This window comes from Pipistrellus hanaki, assembly GCF_964339955.1.
Source record: "Pipistrellus hanaki genome assembly, chromosome: 11".
NCBI classification, from domain to species: Eukaryota; Metazoa; Chordata; class Mammalia; order Chiroptera; family Vespertilionidae; genus Pipistrellus; species Pipistrellus hanaki.
In genome coordinates this window covers 46,519,030-46,537,092 of record NC_140513.1, presented here as the reverse complement: position 1 = coordinate 46,537,092, position 18,063 = coordinate 46,519,030, and the positions used below count along the sequence as shown (strand labels likewise).

The 18,063-nt window shown below is 38.2% G+C and overlaps 1 protein-coding gene across 21 annotated transcripts in view; it reads left to right on the top strand.

The window, feature by feature from the left end:
- PTPRD (protein tyrosine phosphatase receptor type D) overlaps positions 1–18,063 on the top strand; it is a 1,977,099-nt gene that overhangs the window by 1,773,904 nt on the left and 185,132 nt on the right. For 14 of the 21 annotated variants that reach the window (XM_084898455.1, XM_084898449.1, XM_084898445.1 and 11 more), the window contains 3 exons: positions 10,739–10,927; positions 12,917–12,934; positions 14,621–14,731. In XM_084898455.1, the coding sequence (XP_084754581.1) occupies positions 10,739–10,927; positions 12,917–12,934; positions 14,621–14,731 (318 nt within the window). The remainder of the gene's footprint in view (positions 1–10,738; positions 10,928–12,916; positions 12,935–14,620; positions 14,732–18,063) is intronic. The other 7 variants (XM_084898451.1, XM_084898446.1, XM_084898450.1 and 4 more) reach the window with 1 other exon arrangement.

Here is an 18,063-nt window from a genome sequence, read left to right as displayed (position 1 = left end):
TACTGCAGGTAGTCACACTGTAGTTAAAAGGGTGTTTTTCAACAATGGAACTTTGATAAACAACCTACCCTCCTAATACACATCTATAAGCACTTACCAGCCCCCACACTTACCTCTACCTTTAAAACATTTCTTTACCTTCCTGTTGCTTTTAGGAAAAAGACCACAATCCTTTATGTAATCCCCTCTGACTTTGCCTGATTTTTTTTTTTTCCTTCTGATTTGCTGAGTTAATATTCTATTACGTAAAGTCAAGCCTTTACAATTTTACGTGTAGGGGCCTGGTATGTCTTTTAGCAGCACAGGATAAGAGATGTGTTCATGTAATTTTGAGTCCTGATTTCAGTCATTTTTGGTGGCATTTTTCCTACCTAATTATTTTCTAGTTGTCTGACCTCCTGTTGAATAGCACATTAATATTTTGGTTTATTAAAACATACTGAATAAATTTCTACCCTATGTTTGCATTTAAATATGACATTTTTTTAGTAAGCTTATATAAAGAGAAAGAAAAGTTCAAAAATTGAAAGAAGAAACAAATCGTAGTTAGGTTTCTTTGGGAAGTTTTATAAATTGACTGCTTGTGACTCCAAAGACTTTTAAGAAAAAGTCTTTTACACTGATAAATATAAACAAGTTCCATTAGGTAGTCTTTGGTGTTAAATTCAGGCTCACTTTTGCCATATAAATAGAAAATTATCTGTAGTTAGAAGAAACTTACCTCCATAGATAATACATTATTGAATCATAAGGTGGTCAAAGGCTTATTTATATGCTCTTGTAGTTTTCATTATTTACAGTGAAATGATTTATATAATATTTGATGTTTTCACTTAGCATTTTCAATCTAGGGATTTATTTTCTCATTCATATATATATATATATATATATACACATACATGCATACACATATATACATATACACATATATACATATACATACATATACATATACATACACACACACACACACACACACACACACACACACACACACATATATATATATATATATATATATATATATATATATATATATATATATATATATATAATTGATTCCAGAAAGGAATGGAGAGGGAGAGAAAGATGGAAACATCAGTGATGAGAATCTTAGAACGGCTGCCTCCTAAACGCCCCCTACTGGGGATTGAACCTGCAGCCCTGGCATGTGCCCTTGATTGGAATCTGACCAGGATCTTTCCTTGTCCCGTGCTGTATGGAATCAGGCATTTCTCCAAGGAGCCACGTGTCTTTTTATTAGAGAGTCATATTTGGAAAACAGATCTGGATGTTAGGTGTGGCCATTGCTATCCTGTAGTGCCACTCTTGAATAACAGAGCAGGGGGAGATACTTTGGTAAGTTTATATCAAAAGGGGATGTCTGTGTGTGTGCGTACTCGTTTACAATTATATTCATTTCTATATCATTGTGTATATATTTAAAACCAGGAGTTCATGCCAGTGCCTCCGACTCCAGTTCACCATACAGTCCATTCCAGTTTTCTGTTTTATATAACATTTCATGGCTTAAATTTTTATTTTTATTTATATTCAACACAACACAGTAAGGCAGCCAGGATGAATGTTTTTCTTGGCCTTCTTTGGTTTGAGCTCATTAGAATTCCCAACTTTTACAAAGCCAAAAATAATGGAGGCAGGAGCCAAACCCAATTCTCTCTCTGTGTTTACTATTTCTGACTTTATGCCTCTCTTTCTGAAAACACAGGAATTCAAGTTTTGAACTTCAGCTTCATTGTACGTTTTTGCTTTGATTTTTTTCTTAAAAATTTCACATTGTGATTTCAATGTAAACGTAAAGTGATTCGTTATCTTAATCTTCAGAACAAGGCAAAAGGCTGGATGATGCACAACGTATCATGATGCGTGCTCTTTTATAAAAATAAATTAGTGGAAAGAAATTAGATCTTCGGAAGTGGCTGCTTATTGGGTTTTATTATCTTAATGAGATTTGCATTTCTGAGAAGGGGGGAAAAAAAGCATAAACCTGGGTCCTAAATATTTACTTAAATATTCCAGTATTAACAGTGTTTCTGGACAGGGGAGGTATTTCCCACGCCCCTGGGAATTTATCTGACTTTAGATCACAGAGAAGGGAATCATTTGCCAAGGTAAAACACTGTTAACAAAGAGGATTAACTGGGTTAACGCCATGTGAAACTGCAAATGGTAATGAAATCTAACTGGATCTGTGTCCTGCGCTGTAGACATGACTTCATGATTTGTCGTGTAATTGCATACATAGCTTCTAAACGAGTGTGCTTCCCTCTGTGCCAAGAGTGCCTCCTCAGCATGTGAAGAATGTTTCAGAAAGCGGCGCTTTGCTCTGGAATGCGCTGTGGGTATCTGGGTAGTGTGCTGAATCTGTAGTAGCTGCTAATGAGGCTTCTATCAGCATATCAACATCCAGTTTTCTATGCCAGCATGGCATAATTCTAGAAGTCTTCAGAGCCTCCTGAGCCCAGTAACTGCCCTTAAGAGATACCTAATTCCATTCTGAGATAAAAAGCTCCTCTGATTGATTTATAGCCATATTAAGACAAGCATACCATCTGTACCTAATAACTTGCAAAGAGGATCCAGGCCTAAAAAGTCACTGCATCGTGTTCACCATTACTTTTTTGAGGGCCAGATCTTACATTTATTAAATATTCCATTTGAAATAGCATTTATGAACTGCCACTTTTCTCCTGCTTTGGATAATTTCTTTCTGACTTTGAGTAGCCTTTGACTCATAATTGGAAACCACTTCATTTATATATTTTCCCCCCAATTTTACTCATATGAATATCATTTTGATAATGGCCCGGAGCCCACCTTTGCCAGGAAATCTTGGCTTTTATTTCTTTTTAGTTTTCTGTTTTCAATTCACTTATTCAGTTCACTTGAAGGAACGTTGATTTTGAATAATATGGACATGATGTCAAAACAGCACCCATCTTGCCATGCCACCATCTGGAATGGTGAAAACAAAAGCTTTATATTCTTTAAAAAAAAAGAATGACACATACGTCCTTCATCCTCACCCCTCTCCCTTCAGGAACTGTATTCTGGAAAGAAATGGTTCTTGTTTGTAGCCTGATAGTGTGGTTTATTCTGAAAGATAGTTAGCTCAAAAAAAAGTAGCAAATACTCTAGCCAGCCTCTGAAATACTGATCTGTCCCATCTCTTAGACAAGCTATTCGGGGTAGTCCTTACAGGCCCTACCCCTGTGGGGCTTAAGGGCCTAGAATTAATGTACTTAGTCTGCTGATGTCTAGTTCTCTGGTCTGGGTACTGTATTTTAGTGTCTGCTCAAAAAAAGCATTGCCATTTTTAGCCCTTCCTAGAAACTAAATAGAAATTACAGAAAGTTAAAAATATAACCACAGTGCTGAATTTGAGTTTCCTAGGGAAATTACTTGATATTTAGCATCCTTTTCACATTCTTTCTTTTCATACATTTCTCCTCCACATTTGATTGGCTAGCATACCTGGCAGAGTTTTGTCTCTACCTGGAACCATCCCTAAGCAAATGAGAGGCCAATTGATAGGTACCAAATGGTGGGTTTTTTACAACTGTTTCAAAAGATTATATCCATGGAGCCTGAGTCTCTAGTTCTTCCAACTTAAAATATTTAAAAAATTATTTTTGTTGTGCCTTTTCTTTATGCGTTGACTCCAATTACGAGTTTCATTTATTCAAAGACAGCTACTGGGATAGAGGAAACATGATGAAGTAAAAACACAACTAATCTAGAGTTGAAGATTTACTTTTATTTTTGCTATATGTATGACCTGGCACGAGTAACTTAATTTTGCTGTGTCGCTGTCTTGTGTCTACATAAAGCCATGATTCCTACAGGAAAGAAGGCTACCCTTGCCTGCCTCAAAGAGCCCTCAGCAGGTTCAAGTGGCTCAGTGTTTTCAGTCATTCACAGCAAAGCTTTTCTCTCCCCCAAACTTAGAGATATTTTTAAAGTTCACTTTTAAGAACATGTCACATGACAATATAGATGTGTATTATTTATGCTGTAGATTAATCAAAAAGCCTGAAATCTTGTTCAGAGAGAGAGAAAAAAGAGGGCTTTTGTGAGCTCTGAAGAGGTTACTTGACAAAATATTGCCTTCTTAACTCACTTGGATGTTTAGATTTTTTTTATTACATGCAGAGAATATTTTCCATTTACAGTTTATTGTTGCAGCTTTGTCATACCAAGCCTTAGAGTCATATGCCTCCATTCTATTTAAGTCTATTGTGGGAGCTTGGGTTAGAGCAGGATGGTATTTTACTAGGTGTCAGGCAGTGCTAGGGCACACTTAACTCATTGTCTTATTTACTCTTGTCTGTGAGCTGGGTGCTATTCTTATTCACAAAGAATCTAATTATCCTTCAGATACAATTAATCACAATATAAAGATCCTCCAGTATCCACTGCCCAACCCAGTCCTGGCACAAAGGAGGGCTTTAATAAATATCTATAGAATAAATGACAACATGTATTGACTATCCAGTAGATTTTTTTGAATTAATAGTTTAAAGACTTTTTAAAATGTAATGCAACTTTCGTAAACATAAATATATTTTTTGATCACTTTTAGACCTACATATTTAAATTTGCCAGGATAATTTTTACTTTTTATTTATTTATTTATTTATTTAAATATTTTTTTTTATTGATTTTTCACAGAGAGGAAGAAAGAGGGATAGAGAGTTAGAAACATCGATGAGAGAGAATCATCGATCAGCTGCCTCCTGCACACCCCCTACTGGGGATGTGCCCGCAACCAAGGTACATGCCCTTGACTGGAATCGAACCCGGGACCTTTCAGTCCGCAGGCCAACGCTCTATCCACTGAGCCAAACCAGTCCCAGCTAATTTTTACTTTTCATTAGGTATAAAAACACACTGAATTCTTCTGTAGATTACTACTATTTCTCTAACAGGTAAGAATTCATGCCTTTCAATATATTTAAAGGTCCCATCACTTTTATTTAAGAAAATATTCTTCATATTATTCATCCAACATTTTGAATTTTCATGTTAATGAGAAGTTCCCTTAGTCCCTTCATCCTTAAAAAAAAGAAGAAAGAAGAAAAAAACATTGGTGCTTCTGTAAGATTATATAATGAATACCTAAAGCTTTAAAATATCCAGCCACTAAGAAATCTTTGCTCCTGACAGTGAAAGAAGACCCAGAATATTTGCCTCAATATATGACTGTGCCATTATTAGTTTGAACATCAAGACTTCCATTGCAGACTTCAAATGATGAGTTAGAGTATAGGTCCACATTCTACTGTGTTCTTTTGAATTTCATTGTGCTTCCTTGTAAGGTTTTTGTGAAGGGGTTACAATTTTGACTTTGGAACTTACAGCCACCACACCAGGGAAGCCTTCCTGTAAAATTAGGAGGGCAGGAGCTGGATTGGGTGTCTTTAGCGCAGCAACTGCCCCAAATGACATATCTCAGTGGATGAAAATTGTTGGCTAAATTAATTAAATTAAAATGCAGGACTATAAAAAAAAAAACTGTCATTAACAACTATTTTTGTAAGTGTGTAAATGTATTATTACCAGAAAGAGGTTACAAGATAGTTATATCAAATTGGAGAGGCCAAATTTATAGCCACAAAACAAAGGAAGAATAACTATTCAAATGAAGGGCAGGTAATAAACTCAGTAGGCTTTGAAAGATGCCACATGAGCTGGCACTGAAATGTTTGTCATGATTCCCTATACATGCCACATTGCAAGTGTTTATTGAACACTGTGATGATAAAAAAGAAAATAACATATAGTCCTCTCTTCCATGAGTGTGTGAGTTCAAGCTTACCTGGTAATAGGGGTTTGTAGAGAACTTTTAAAAAGGAGCCACTGTGAACTATTCAATACTCAAAAAATGTATTCAAGGAAATGAGTTTCCCAAGGAAGGGGGGAACCAATAAGAAACAATATTCTTCCTCCAGATTCTAATTTTTCTTTATTATCAATTTGGTGAGAATGTAGTTCTCTATAGTATCAATAATATCTAAGTGATCAGGTCTATTTGCCAAATCTCTCAATGTTGCTTTTGTAATAGCATGCTCTTGGTGTAGTTGGAATGATTTTCCTTCATAACAATATTTGTTGTAAATCTGAAAAACTGGGGATGTGGCATGAAAATTCCTTTCAATAATTTGGGACCAGTCTGGTTGAATTCTCTTGGAGCCCTAGCAAGATGAGGCCAGAAGGACTGCTTGGGGTCACCTTGGAAGGAGGCTGCAAGCTTATAGCTGGTAGTTTAGTTGTAGTTTCTTCTCAAATCAGAGAGGTTCAGTGTTTGCAGAACTGGAGGGAAAGAAAGGAAAGGCATCATTAAAATTGTTTATGGATAAATAATGAAATTAGTTTACTGTGAAAATTATGCAAAAGCTATTATTTGATCATTCAGATATCTAAAGCATGACTCCCAGTAAGACAACATTAGACTATGTCCCCATACTTCCCTTTCCAGCCCTTGGTAGATGAGGGTTTATTAACAGAAATTCTACAGCAATGGGATGTGAACTCTGGAAACCGCTGACATTCATTTTTCCTTTCTCCTTAATGGAATTGTAAGTTTCATACCAGCATATTTCATTAAGACACCAAACAAGATCCAAAGAATGAGCTATATTTCCAGGCCCATTATAGCTGCCATTCCAAACAAAATATGTATGACTTCTACGATTCACTAAGCACAAGTATGTAGCAATATGCCCTTTAATGGCCTCTCAAAATGACAGACCAAATGGCTTTGTGAAGGTCAAGTCTGATTTAAATTGTTGATGAATTAATAGCTAATTCTGCATGATTGAATATTAATATGGAACAGTGATAAGTAAGGCACTTTAAAGCTTAATGAGCACATTAATGAATAGGACAAAATGTTTTTCTACTCACCTCATGTACAAGTTTAAAACTACTACCATATTGACAATGTGTTAATTTTTGATAGCTGCTTTTTTTTTTCCTATAAAAGTTTATATGGTTAAGGTATAAATAAAGGGTATTGATTCCCCCCCCCCAAGTTCCTGGTACCAAACATTTGATAAGCTGTCAAAATTGATGTTATCCAATGGCCTAGAGAGTTTTATATAAATCACTAATACATGTAGAGGGTGAAAAATAAAAACAATTAACGTCTTCTAAGCTACACCCACTGAGATAAGCATTCCAATTAGAAATTTCATTATTTCCACAGTTTGTTTTATGTTGAATACTGAGTTTTATTGCCAAATACCTGACAGTCAAATTGGAAACAAGCCACAACTGTCAACGTGTAACTGCTCCAGCTATTTGAGTCTGTTACAAGTGTGATGTTTCTCATGAAAATTTAATGAAGAAAGTGCATTCAAAGAGGTTCTGTGCAAAAAGGGGGTGGATGGAATTTAATTACCCTTATTAAAAATAAGAAAGCAGCCCTCTTTACATTCTCTGCCTGATTAGCATGCAAGGAAGATTATCTTTGTTGTGCACTTGTGTATATGAAAAGGGGCTCTGGAGTGTTCTTTATGTGCGGAGAAGGGAAAGGAAGGGCATGCAATTGCATTAGCCTGCTTTCTAGAGGGCAGAAGTCAATTTTGTCAGCTCTCCCCATGGTGAGGACTTCATTTCTTATAAATGGTTATTAATTCTAGATTTTTTAAAAAGAGTCTTTAGTAAGTGGCTCTACTTACTTAAGTCTTTGACACTTGCCACTGATGGGCATGGGATATTAGCGCGGTTCTTTAGAGAGATGAACTGGTCGAGAAGGAGAACTAGGAGAGCCATGGAAATGCTTGTGGTGGAACTGCTAGTTAACCACCAAGGGGAGGTAAGAGACCCTGGGAGATGTGGCTCAGGAATCCCAACTCGATTTTTTTTTATTAACCATTGTTTTAAATATGGGAAATAACAACAACATTTCAGAGCTTTCCTTAGAAACTCACTTGTACGTGACTAAGGTAGTAGAGTTGACTTTGGAACACTTAAAGTAAATTATTTTTATCCTTTGAATAATTTTGTGTCAACAACTGCCGAGTGAGATGCTTAATAGTATAATGAATGTGGTACAATAGCTATTGATCTTTTTCTCCTTTTTTCTTCAAGTAACAAAAGAACAATGCTATAGATGTATATACATTGACAAAACCTTTATAGCCATGAAGAATAGCTTGATGAAATAAGTGGAGTAGGCTATTAAAATGAGCATAGCCTAATTTGCAAAGTGCTATTTATGCGATATGAGAGTTTTAACATTTCCTAGGAGCCCTGAAAAATGATCTCGAAATTCCATTTCTAACCACTGTTGCTGAAGCTTGTTCACTGTAGACCTCTGCTTGGCTGGCAGTGTGTGAGCATTCAGATAAACAGAATACTTTACTGTTTCTTGAAAGAGCCCCCTCTTCCAGCTTAAGTAAAATGTAGCTCTTTGAACTTAACTCATTTTATAGTATATTTTTTTTTAAGTCTCCAGTCCTAACTAGCTGATGAGATAGTAAATTATTCTCCAGGGAATTCATAGGTCAACTCAATTGCCACAGCTACTTCTTTTGGTCTGTGGTAGATCTCCATTTGCCAGAGCCGTAGTCTATACGGTTTCCTATTAGACCCTTAGTTTTCTCCTACAATAACCTGGACTGGGAGTTCAGGGCATCTTTTCTCTCTCGGGAGCGTTATTCTTTGGTAGTGTTTTGACATTCATTCACTATTCACATTCAAAAATCTCTCTACTCCTTAACTATTTCTCTGACCAGCTCTCTACCAGCAGTACTCTCCTATTATGTACAGTAAAAAAAAAAAAAAAAAAAAAAAAAAAAAAAAAAAAAAAAAAAATCCTCTTTTAATTGTGGTAATGTATCCATACCTGGACTTGAAAATACTGGAGCTTCTCCTAAAATCTGACAATCCAGACGAGCTTGATCAATACCAAGGAGACCTAGAATAACTCATTGTATGGAGGGATAAACTGATGCTAAGTAAAAAGTACAAGACAGATGTAGGTACTGACTTCTATGGAAGCTATGAAGCAGAAAAGATTCAATACATTTGGGAGAGTTTCAAAAGGGTATGCAAAAGCGATTTTGGCTGTGTGGCCTTCAACAGACAGCATTTGTCTGGAAAATGGTGAAAACTTCCGGGTAGGCACAAAAACATTTCCTATGTAGGAGATCATCCAGGAGAGACTGGGAAACATGGGGCCCAATGTAAAAGATCTTTGCTAGTCAGATTTAGGAGATTGAATTTATTACCCCAATGGTGTATAGTGGGGTGGTGATGGAGACATACAGATTTGACTGAACTTGGTGGGGGACTCAAAATGAAGCCTTTTCCCCTAGAAATTGTACCTCACTTAGACTTCAGCAAGACCACAGGATCATACCGGAAATTGTAGAAGGCATCCAAGGAGGAGCCATATCTCCTAATTTCTAATGCTCTGCTCACTGGTGTTAGTGCTTCTGAGTCATTTTGGAATTGGTGGCTCATGAAAATTCATCAGAAGTCATGAAGAAATGTTGATTAAATTAACACCAGGCTCAGTCTGAAGTCAAAATGTTTCAAAATGGTCTTTAAACAAACAGCCATGTTGTAATTTAGATAATTATCACCCATGTAGCTAAGCTCCCTTCCCTTACCTTTCTAATGCTGGCTGGAAGAGCTGGCAATGTAGGTTATGGATGTGGGTCATGCTTATGGGTTTCAGAGGATTTTATTTTCTCCAGGTCTAAGATCTGGGGCAGTTTTGATGTGGGATATGGATAAGTGAGCTTCGGATGAGTTGAAGATTCAAAATTTAGAAACTTCAACTTTTAAGTGACCAAAAATGGTTCATACCTTTCGAATGGGGGAAAAAGGTGTTTTCTTACACTAATGTGTTGCTTTTGTTCTTTTCTTCTTTGGAAATGGAAACTCTCACATTTTTTTCTGATGAATTTAAGCTCCCTACAAAAGAATTCATTTAAGTTGAACATCATGCTTGTGTAAAACATATATAGTTTTACTTAAAAGTTATAAAAAACATTCATCAGAGTTGAATATAGGTAGTTTAGCTTAGATCAGTGGTCGGCAAACTGCGGCTCGTGAGCCACATACGGCTCTTTGGCTCCTTAGTGTAGCTCTTCCGTGCTATTGAAACTTCGTGGCCCATGCGCAGAAGTTGGTTTTTGGCTCTCAAAAGAAATTTCAATCATTGTATTATACTATTGATATCTGGCTCTGTTGACTAATGAGTTTGCCGACTAGTGGCCCAAATAATCTGCTTGCTTTTCAGGTACCTGCTAATCTGGCCCTGCTGGGTTTTCCCCCAAGAGAGGTTTCCTATCTTAATGCCTATACTTGTGATGATCCCATCTTTCTGGCCAACTCCCCTCATCCCTAAAGGCCCATTTCAGAGTGTCCTCTTGGTGCTCAATGACCTCCTCAGGCAACCATTCTACAATTACTTCCCCCGCTGGGCTCCTGGAGGCTTAGATGCATCATTGTAACAGGGTCTTGATCAAATGTGTCTGAGCTCTTTGCTAGGCGGCTGCCTCTTAACTTAGACTGTGTACTCTTCTGGCCAGGCTCAACATTGTGACTGTATCCTAATCTCCTAACTGCCATGTTGCCTGGTGTATGTTAGCTTCTCAACAAATGCTGAATGCGGTAAGGGGGGGAGGTGAATGGGCTATATCTCTTTGATCTTGGGCATCTGACTTATGAATCTAATGAAGGATCATCTTTTGTTTTGCAGAGGATCAGATTCCTAGGGGCTTTCCTACCATTGACATGGGCCCACAGTTGAAGGTGGTTGAGCGTACACGCACGGCCACCATGCTTTGTGCAGCCAGTGGGACTCCGGACCCAGAAATCACATGGTTCAAAGATTTCCTACCTGTGGACACAAGCAACAACAACGGCCGTATTAAGCAGCTACGATCAGGTATGGTCTTGTTAACTGTTTCCACTAACTCCTAAAGATTTTTTCCTCTCAGCTTTCTCTCTCCTTTATTTTTAATTTAATTTTATTTCTTTTTTACTTTTTAGGTATTGATTTTTCTCCCTCTTCTCTTTCTCTGTTATTTAACGTGTTGTCCATGTCTGTGATGTCATAGCACGTTTCAGAGTCTGTCTTTCTCCTCCTCTCTGTGTGTTTTGCAGCTTCTGTTTAATCCACATTGCTCACTGCTGTGACTGTATTTTTGATAATTTTTTTTTAATTTACTGCTATTTAGCAGTATTTGATGGATCCATTTTCTCTTTCTTTCTTCTTTCTCTGTTTTCTTTTGAAACAAATTTATTTCAACATTGGACTTCATTCAGAACTTGCAAGGAGTTCCAATGGTTATATCCATTAAAAACCAAAATGTTCATATGAAACACTTAAAATTACTCAATTTTACTAAACTGCTGTGTTTTTCTCTGTCGTTCCTACATTTGAACTCATCCGAATATCAAAGCTTAGTAAGTTTGGTCACATCTTTCTTTTCACTAGTACATAAGACACAGAAATGTTATATCATGAATAACCAGATGCATTCTTTTTTAAACATTTTAACAAAGTGCCAATGAAAAGGGGATTTTTTTAATTGTTATCATTATTATATTTTTATGAGTAAGCATATGTAACTTAGCCACAGTAGTGTGCGTCCACACTGAACATTTTTGAGCCCTCCAGTGACTGGATCTACAGAAGTCTGCTTTGGGTGTAGACTCCAGCTTTCGCTGCTTTCTCTCTCTCTTTTTTCCCCACTGCCCTTTTCTCCCACCCCATCTCAAGTTTATTCCTTTGTTCTCTTTAGATTAAAAATAGATATAATTCTAAACTTCTTAAAATGTAGAGCCTGTCCCTAGGTAATTTCATAGGGACATTTACTAATAAGCTGTTTACTTTGACGTTGGTAGTAATATTGGTAATAGAATTCGAAGTTGTTTGACTGCCTGTCTTCCCAGAATTCTCAGCTTTTGACCTGTCCTGTGATGTTAAAGCGTCTTGTTAATTGCCTCTTTTTGCTTGTTGTCAGCGGAATTGTGTAGATTAGCATTCTGTTATTGTAAATAAAGAATTAATGATTCACATGTAACATAGATGATTTAGTGTATAAAGCTTTAACTCTGAAAAATTTGTACCACATTATAAGGAATATAATAATATTTTTATGCTGTCTTTCTTCTCTCCGTATTTAAATCTCCAGAATCTATTGGTAAGTGCTTAGTTCTGAAGCGCACTTCACTCCCACTAATTTCCATATTCAGACTATGATTATTATTATTATTAATAAAATGCATGGCATGCATTTTACTAACTGTCAGTGTAGACACCAGATCTCCCTAGTGGCGTGCGCACACACACATACACATCCATAGCACTGTTTTCCTAAGAACACTATGTACTATAGAAAAATAAAATAGTACACACGTTATACTATCACACAAATGTAGCATAGTAAGTAGAGTAAGATATCCAATCAAGTGTTTGTTTCTAGTTAGTCTGTAGTATTTCCTATGACAGTATATATATATGTGTGTATCTATATATATACTTAAATAGATTAGCCAGTATTTTCTAAATTGTCTTTGAAAATATTACTGAGTCCATTTATTGATTTATTTTTTTGCTAAGAATATGAGGCATTTAAGGTCAATTCTAACCCTATACGACCCCAGACCTAAGTACTCAGTTGCTTCTCTGAGAAAGGCAGTGCTGCCCATTGTGGTCTTGGCCCTCTGTGGTATAATGCAACTTGCTTTTATGATCTAATAATACTATCTCATATATTCCTGTTTTGCCAGTAGAGTAATTCAAGTTTCTTTTAAGACCTTATATAATTCTGTAAACCTAATTTAATTCTTCTCCCCAGCCCTAGCCTCCTCCTTCTCGTACTAATGCTTCTTCTTTCTAATCTTATTTGCATTCATATTATCCACCCAGGTGGTACACCAATAAGAGGTAAGAGTGCTGAACTAACGTTCACAGAATGATCTTACTCATTCTTCCTGTCCTCATCACTGTCATCTTTGTCCTGTTTTCAGAATCATTTCAATAACGTCCATCAACTTTATTAATGATTTATTTATTTTTTCCTTTGTACCGTTTGGTTATGATCGGTGACTCTCATATTGTGAATTTTCCTTTCCTTTTTCTTTTTCCCTTTGTTTTGTTCATTTCTTTCTTTATGAGAATAATGATTTCAGTTGTGATATGCTTCAAAGAAAGCATATCCGGGTCTTTAGACCACAGACCAGTCACAGCGTACCATCTGTCCCTCTTTTTTTCCTTTTCTTCTTCCTTTTTCCTTTTTTTGTTCTTCTTTTTCTTCTTTTTCCTTTTTTTTTTTTTTTTTTTTTTTTTTTTTTTTTGTCCAACCGGAGAAAAAAAAAAAAAGATCATTTTTTTCTTCCTTAGCTGTTCTTGTTCTGGACCAAAGCCGCGGTGGTCTGGAGAACAGTGGCAGACATGCAGAAGACAGCCCGGGACGTCTGCTTTTTGTCTTTATCTTTCAGAAGGTTTTTGCTTTTGTTCTTCGGTTCTTTTTTTCTCTTTAACTGTCTTAAAAGTCAAAGAATGACTCCCCTTTCCGCCCGATCCCACTCACCTACAACCTGACAGCGATGCTTTTTTCCCCACACTTCTTTTTTTCTTGGATCACTCGCCTCTGGATTTTTGGATCTTCTGTCCTTCAGGCTATGGAAACCAAAGGTGCTCAGTATTCTTGGTGGTATGTTGTGTTGCTGGTTTTTCCTACTTTGACTCAGTGTGCGTTTCTTTTCTAATTCTTGTTTTGGATTTTTCTTGGGGTCTTGTGACACCACACTGCTAATCCCGCTGGTGGATTTTGAGGGGTGTCTTAGGGGATCCGTCCCGAGGTCCTCCAGCAGTGGTTGGCTGGCTCTTCCTTGCTGGCCTAGGCCGTGCTTTTGAACTTTTTAAAACAAAACAAAAAAAACCTTCTAATGCAACTACTCTTTGTTTTTCAGCAAATGTAATCTATGATTGTAAGTCGTGGCAAAATGTCTTTCTTTTCTTAAAAAAAAATCTGCATGTCTTAAGGGAGTCTTGTTTCTTAACGTGATATTTTCCTGATATATAATTGACTAATTTTATTTTTTTATTTTTTTTGCTTTGTGCAGCCTTTTTGTGCTCGCTGCGTATTTTTGGCTTTCTTCAGCAGAAGACTTTCTTGAAAAACCTGGCCTGGTTTTTTTTGTTTTTTGTGCCGATCTTTTGCGCCACTTTTGATAACAAAAATGAAACAAAACAAAACCAAAAAAAAACAACAAAAAATTAATCTTTTGTTTGATTTAAAAGCCATACTTCCTTGAAGCAGTCTCACCCATCTTCATTTGATTAGTCTAAGAGATAAGAGTGTTAATTATGACTTAGAGTTCTTGCTTGGGAAAAAGATATATATTGTTTTCTTATGCTAGCATTGATGATGTTTAAAAAAAAAAATAATCTCTCTATGTTTTTCTCATCGCATCATTTTCTGTCTGTGCACCTTAGCGAGAGATTGAATCGACGCTGAGCGGACCTTCGCTTTGCAGGGCTTTGCATATTGTTAAGAGGCTTAGTGTTTCTGGACTTGACCAGGCCTCCTCTGACCGCTCTCTGGCAATATATTTTATATCCTTCCAGGCGCCCTCCAGATCGAGCAGAGCGAAGAATCTGACCAAGGGAAATACGAGTGTGTTGCTACCAACAGCGCGGGCACGCGCTACTCTGCCCCTGCCAATCTCTATGTCAGAGGTAGGAGAGATGTCACCCTGGCGTCCTTTCTTCACTCAGGCCCGGGGGCAGCGGGGGACACCCATGCCATCCGTGTGGGTGCTGTGGGCATTCAGCAAGCCCATTTGCCAGTCGTTACACTTAGCTGAAGCCTTTTGAGGGACTAGAGAGTTACTAAGCTTAAATATGTTGTTTAAAAAAAAATTAACCACTTTTGAATAAAATCTATCCCGAGGCTTGAAGTTTGTAAGTATCTTTGCATTTTTACATCTTGGTTTCTGGGTTGTTTTGGGGGGGTTTTGCGCATTGTTTGAACCTGTGCTTTGCATTTATTTGAGGTTTTTCTTCTTCTTTTCCTTTTTTGTTTTTTTTTTCTTTCTTCTGTTGCTGTTTCTCTTGTTTCCTTTGAAAGCCCTGAAATAATTGCTTGGTGTGCTACTAATCAATTCTCTGTGCAGCTCCAAGCAGAAAGGTATTTATGTCTTCGGGACCTCTGCTTGGAGCTGTAAGAATAAAGCTTCTAACTTAAAAAATGAAATGCTACATGCATACAGCACATTGCATTTTCTCCCTTCTTTTATGCTTTCTTATTTATAAACATGTCATTATGTATGTGCATATGTCTATGCATATATATGTACATATATATGTATATCCAGACACATATTTTTTAAATTACTGATTTTCTCTAAAGTTGGATTTTTTTGATTGGCATGGAACAGTGATTATATTTTTGAGTGAGGATACTTTCATATGTTCTTATAATAGAAATGATTGAATTTTGAGCTTATGAATGGCCATGCTTTCCATTTCAACTAGAAAGAATTATTTCTTCTTCCCTGGAGTTTTTAAAGCCGATTCATATAGTTTTTTTTGTCCAATAGAAATGCTCTGATTCCAGGTCTATATGTCTATGAATAACCACAGAAGGCGTGGGACGGGGGGAGGGAAGTAGAAGTAGGTAGAGGACTGAGAGGGCTTCAGGGTACAGTGGGGTGGGTTCCCTTAGGAAAAAAATATCTAGCTTGATTTTGAAATTTTTGTCTGAGGTAACTTCGTTTCCCTGGGGGTGTTTTTCTCCCCCATGTTTCTCTGGATTCTGGGGTGGGAGACTATGAAGAAAACCGCTTCTTCCCCAAGTTCTTTGAAAGCCCCTTGGTCCTTTTCCTCACAGTGGCGACCTCCTTGGCTGCATGAGGCATGCGTACCTTCTCCAGTGGGAAAATTTCAAAATCACGCTAGCTATCGTTTCCAATACTGTGTTAGTCGGTGAGGCATTGCTAACATTTCCAGCTGAGGGAGGAAGGGTGACCTAGAGCAATAAAAATGTTCAAGTAGCAGTTGAAAGCCTTGATATGGCCTTTTTACTCTCTCTGTGTTTCCCTTGTTTTTCTCCTTTCCTCATTTCATTGTGTTCTGCATCCAACCCCCTACATCCCTCAGAGCTGCGAGAAGGTGGGTGTGTTTTTTACTTTTTTACCCACCTTACAAAACTATTCATTAAACCAATAACAAAGAATACAAATGAAATGAATGTAGCTGCATTGTGGTCTTCCTTTGGTGGATGGTATGTTTTAGCAGAGAATGCCCTGGCTATGGCTTCCGGTGCTCGCTGGTGGGAACCTAACTGTGGTGCATGACGGGAGAGAATGTACCTGGGTGCATGGTAACTGGGGCCACTTCACTCTCTCGGGTTCAGTGAACTTGGTCAGTGTTCCTGCTTTCCTTCCTGTTCCACTCTTCCCGCCACCAACAACCCCCGCCCCACCTTTAATTTCTGTCTCACCAGGGTGCCTGCTGCCCATAGAATAACTCCTTGTAGTTGCTCCCCTGATCCCAAGCATGAGGACTAAACTCTCCTGCATTTCTCTTTGATATGTTCTCTGACACCTCCGAGTCTCCACTGGCTCCTGCTTGCTCTGTGCAACCTGTGGACTGGCTGCAGGAGGCATGCCCAGCTCTCTCTCTACTTCTCCTCTGCCTGTCACTCACTCCTGAGGCCATCGCAGCCAGCCCTCCCTCACCAGTGGAGGTTTCTCTCAACCTGAAGTGCAGCCAAAAAGTTGACAGACAGAATTACGAACTCACTATCTTCCTGGGGTTTATGAGATTGTTTGTTTATTAACTGACTTAGGATTTTAAAAAATTTAAATTTTTTAAGCTATGCTCCTAATGACTTCCTCTTTATCTAAACTACTCATGGTGTAAGGTCTTGCCAGTAAAAGCCCAAGACGAAACCCGTGTCTCCTTACCCTCCCCCTGTATCGTGTACTTAAACTTGGCACCTAACTTATGCAGATTGTCCGAAGCAGGAACACTGAACTGTAATTGCTTGGTCATTTTCACTGTGTCGTGGTGTTACAATATGACCTTCTTTCTTCGTGTCATGTCCCACTGTACGTTTTAGATGCCGTGTCTCTCACTTTGAATATAGTTGTAAAAAGCCTCTCGCTACATTTCTGTGTCATCGTCTGTGTGTTTTACCTTAGATATGAACTGAACGGAGTCCTAAGTGTGAAGCGCCCGGCTCCCTTTCTAAATGTGCAGTCCTTACCTTTGACAACCCAGCTTAGTCTAATATCCTCCTACTCACAACCCTGTCATTCCCCTGCGTCCCTGTCTCCGTCACTGTACCTGATATCCTCCCTTCGTGTGTAGCTCTATCACCCTGCCATTTCCCCTGATGGCGTCGTCATCTCGGATTCCAGACATGTGTCCCCTTGTCCTGCGCACGGGCCTAGCGGTGTCACGTGTGCATGCCTGGCATGATGACCCAGTTCGGTCTCTTTGCGGGCGTTGGCTTTGTTTCTTCTGTCGTTGACTGTAAATATGTCTGTGTATCTCTGTGTGTTCCAGTGTGAGTGTGAGGTCCTGAGGCCGCATGTCCTCTGAGTCTGAAAGCGAATGCGCTGTCCTTTCCCTGCACTCTGGAGGATGCTTTCCAGGGAGGGAGTGCGACAGCAACTGGAAGAGCACCCAGCACGGAAGTTGGTTTGATACCCAACTTACACCTGCTGGGGGACCTTCCAGCCCTCGCTTTCGCATATACATGCATGCCTAGGATCGCTGTGATCAGCATGCATGTATATGTTGTTGTGTTTATCTCGTGCATGATGTTTGTCTATCGTTAGTTTGTAGAGAGTCTCTTTGTGGGTGGGGCCCTTGTAGATCTGAGTCTACATTTGTATGAGTGTGTGTCTAAGATATCAGTGACTTAACTAAATGAGTTCTTTGCGTGTGTGTTCACATACCATACTTGTATGGTCTGTTTTCCTTTGTTTTGTTTTTGGACAACCCACGGTACATTCCAGTTGTAGAAGTGTGTCTGTACAGTGCATGTCGTGTGTGTAAGG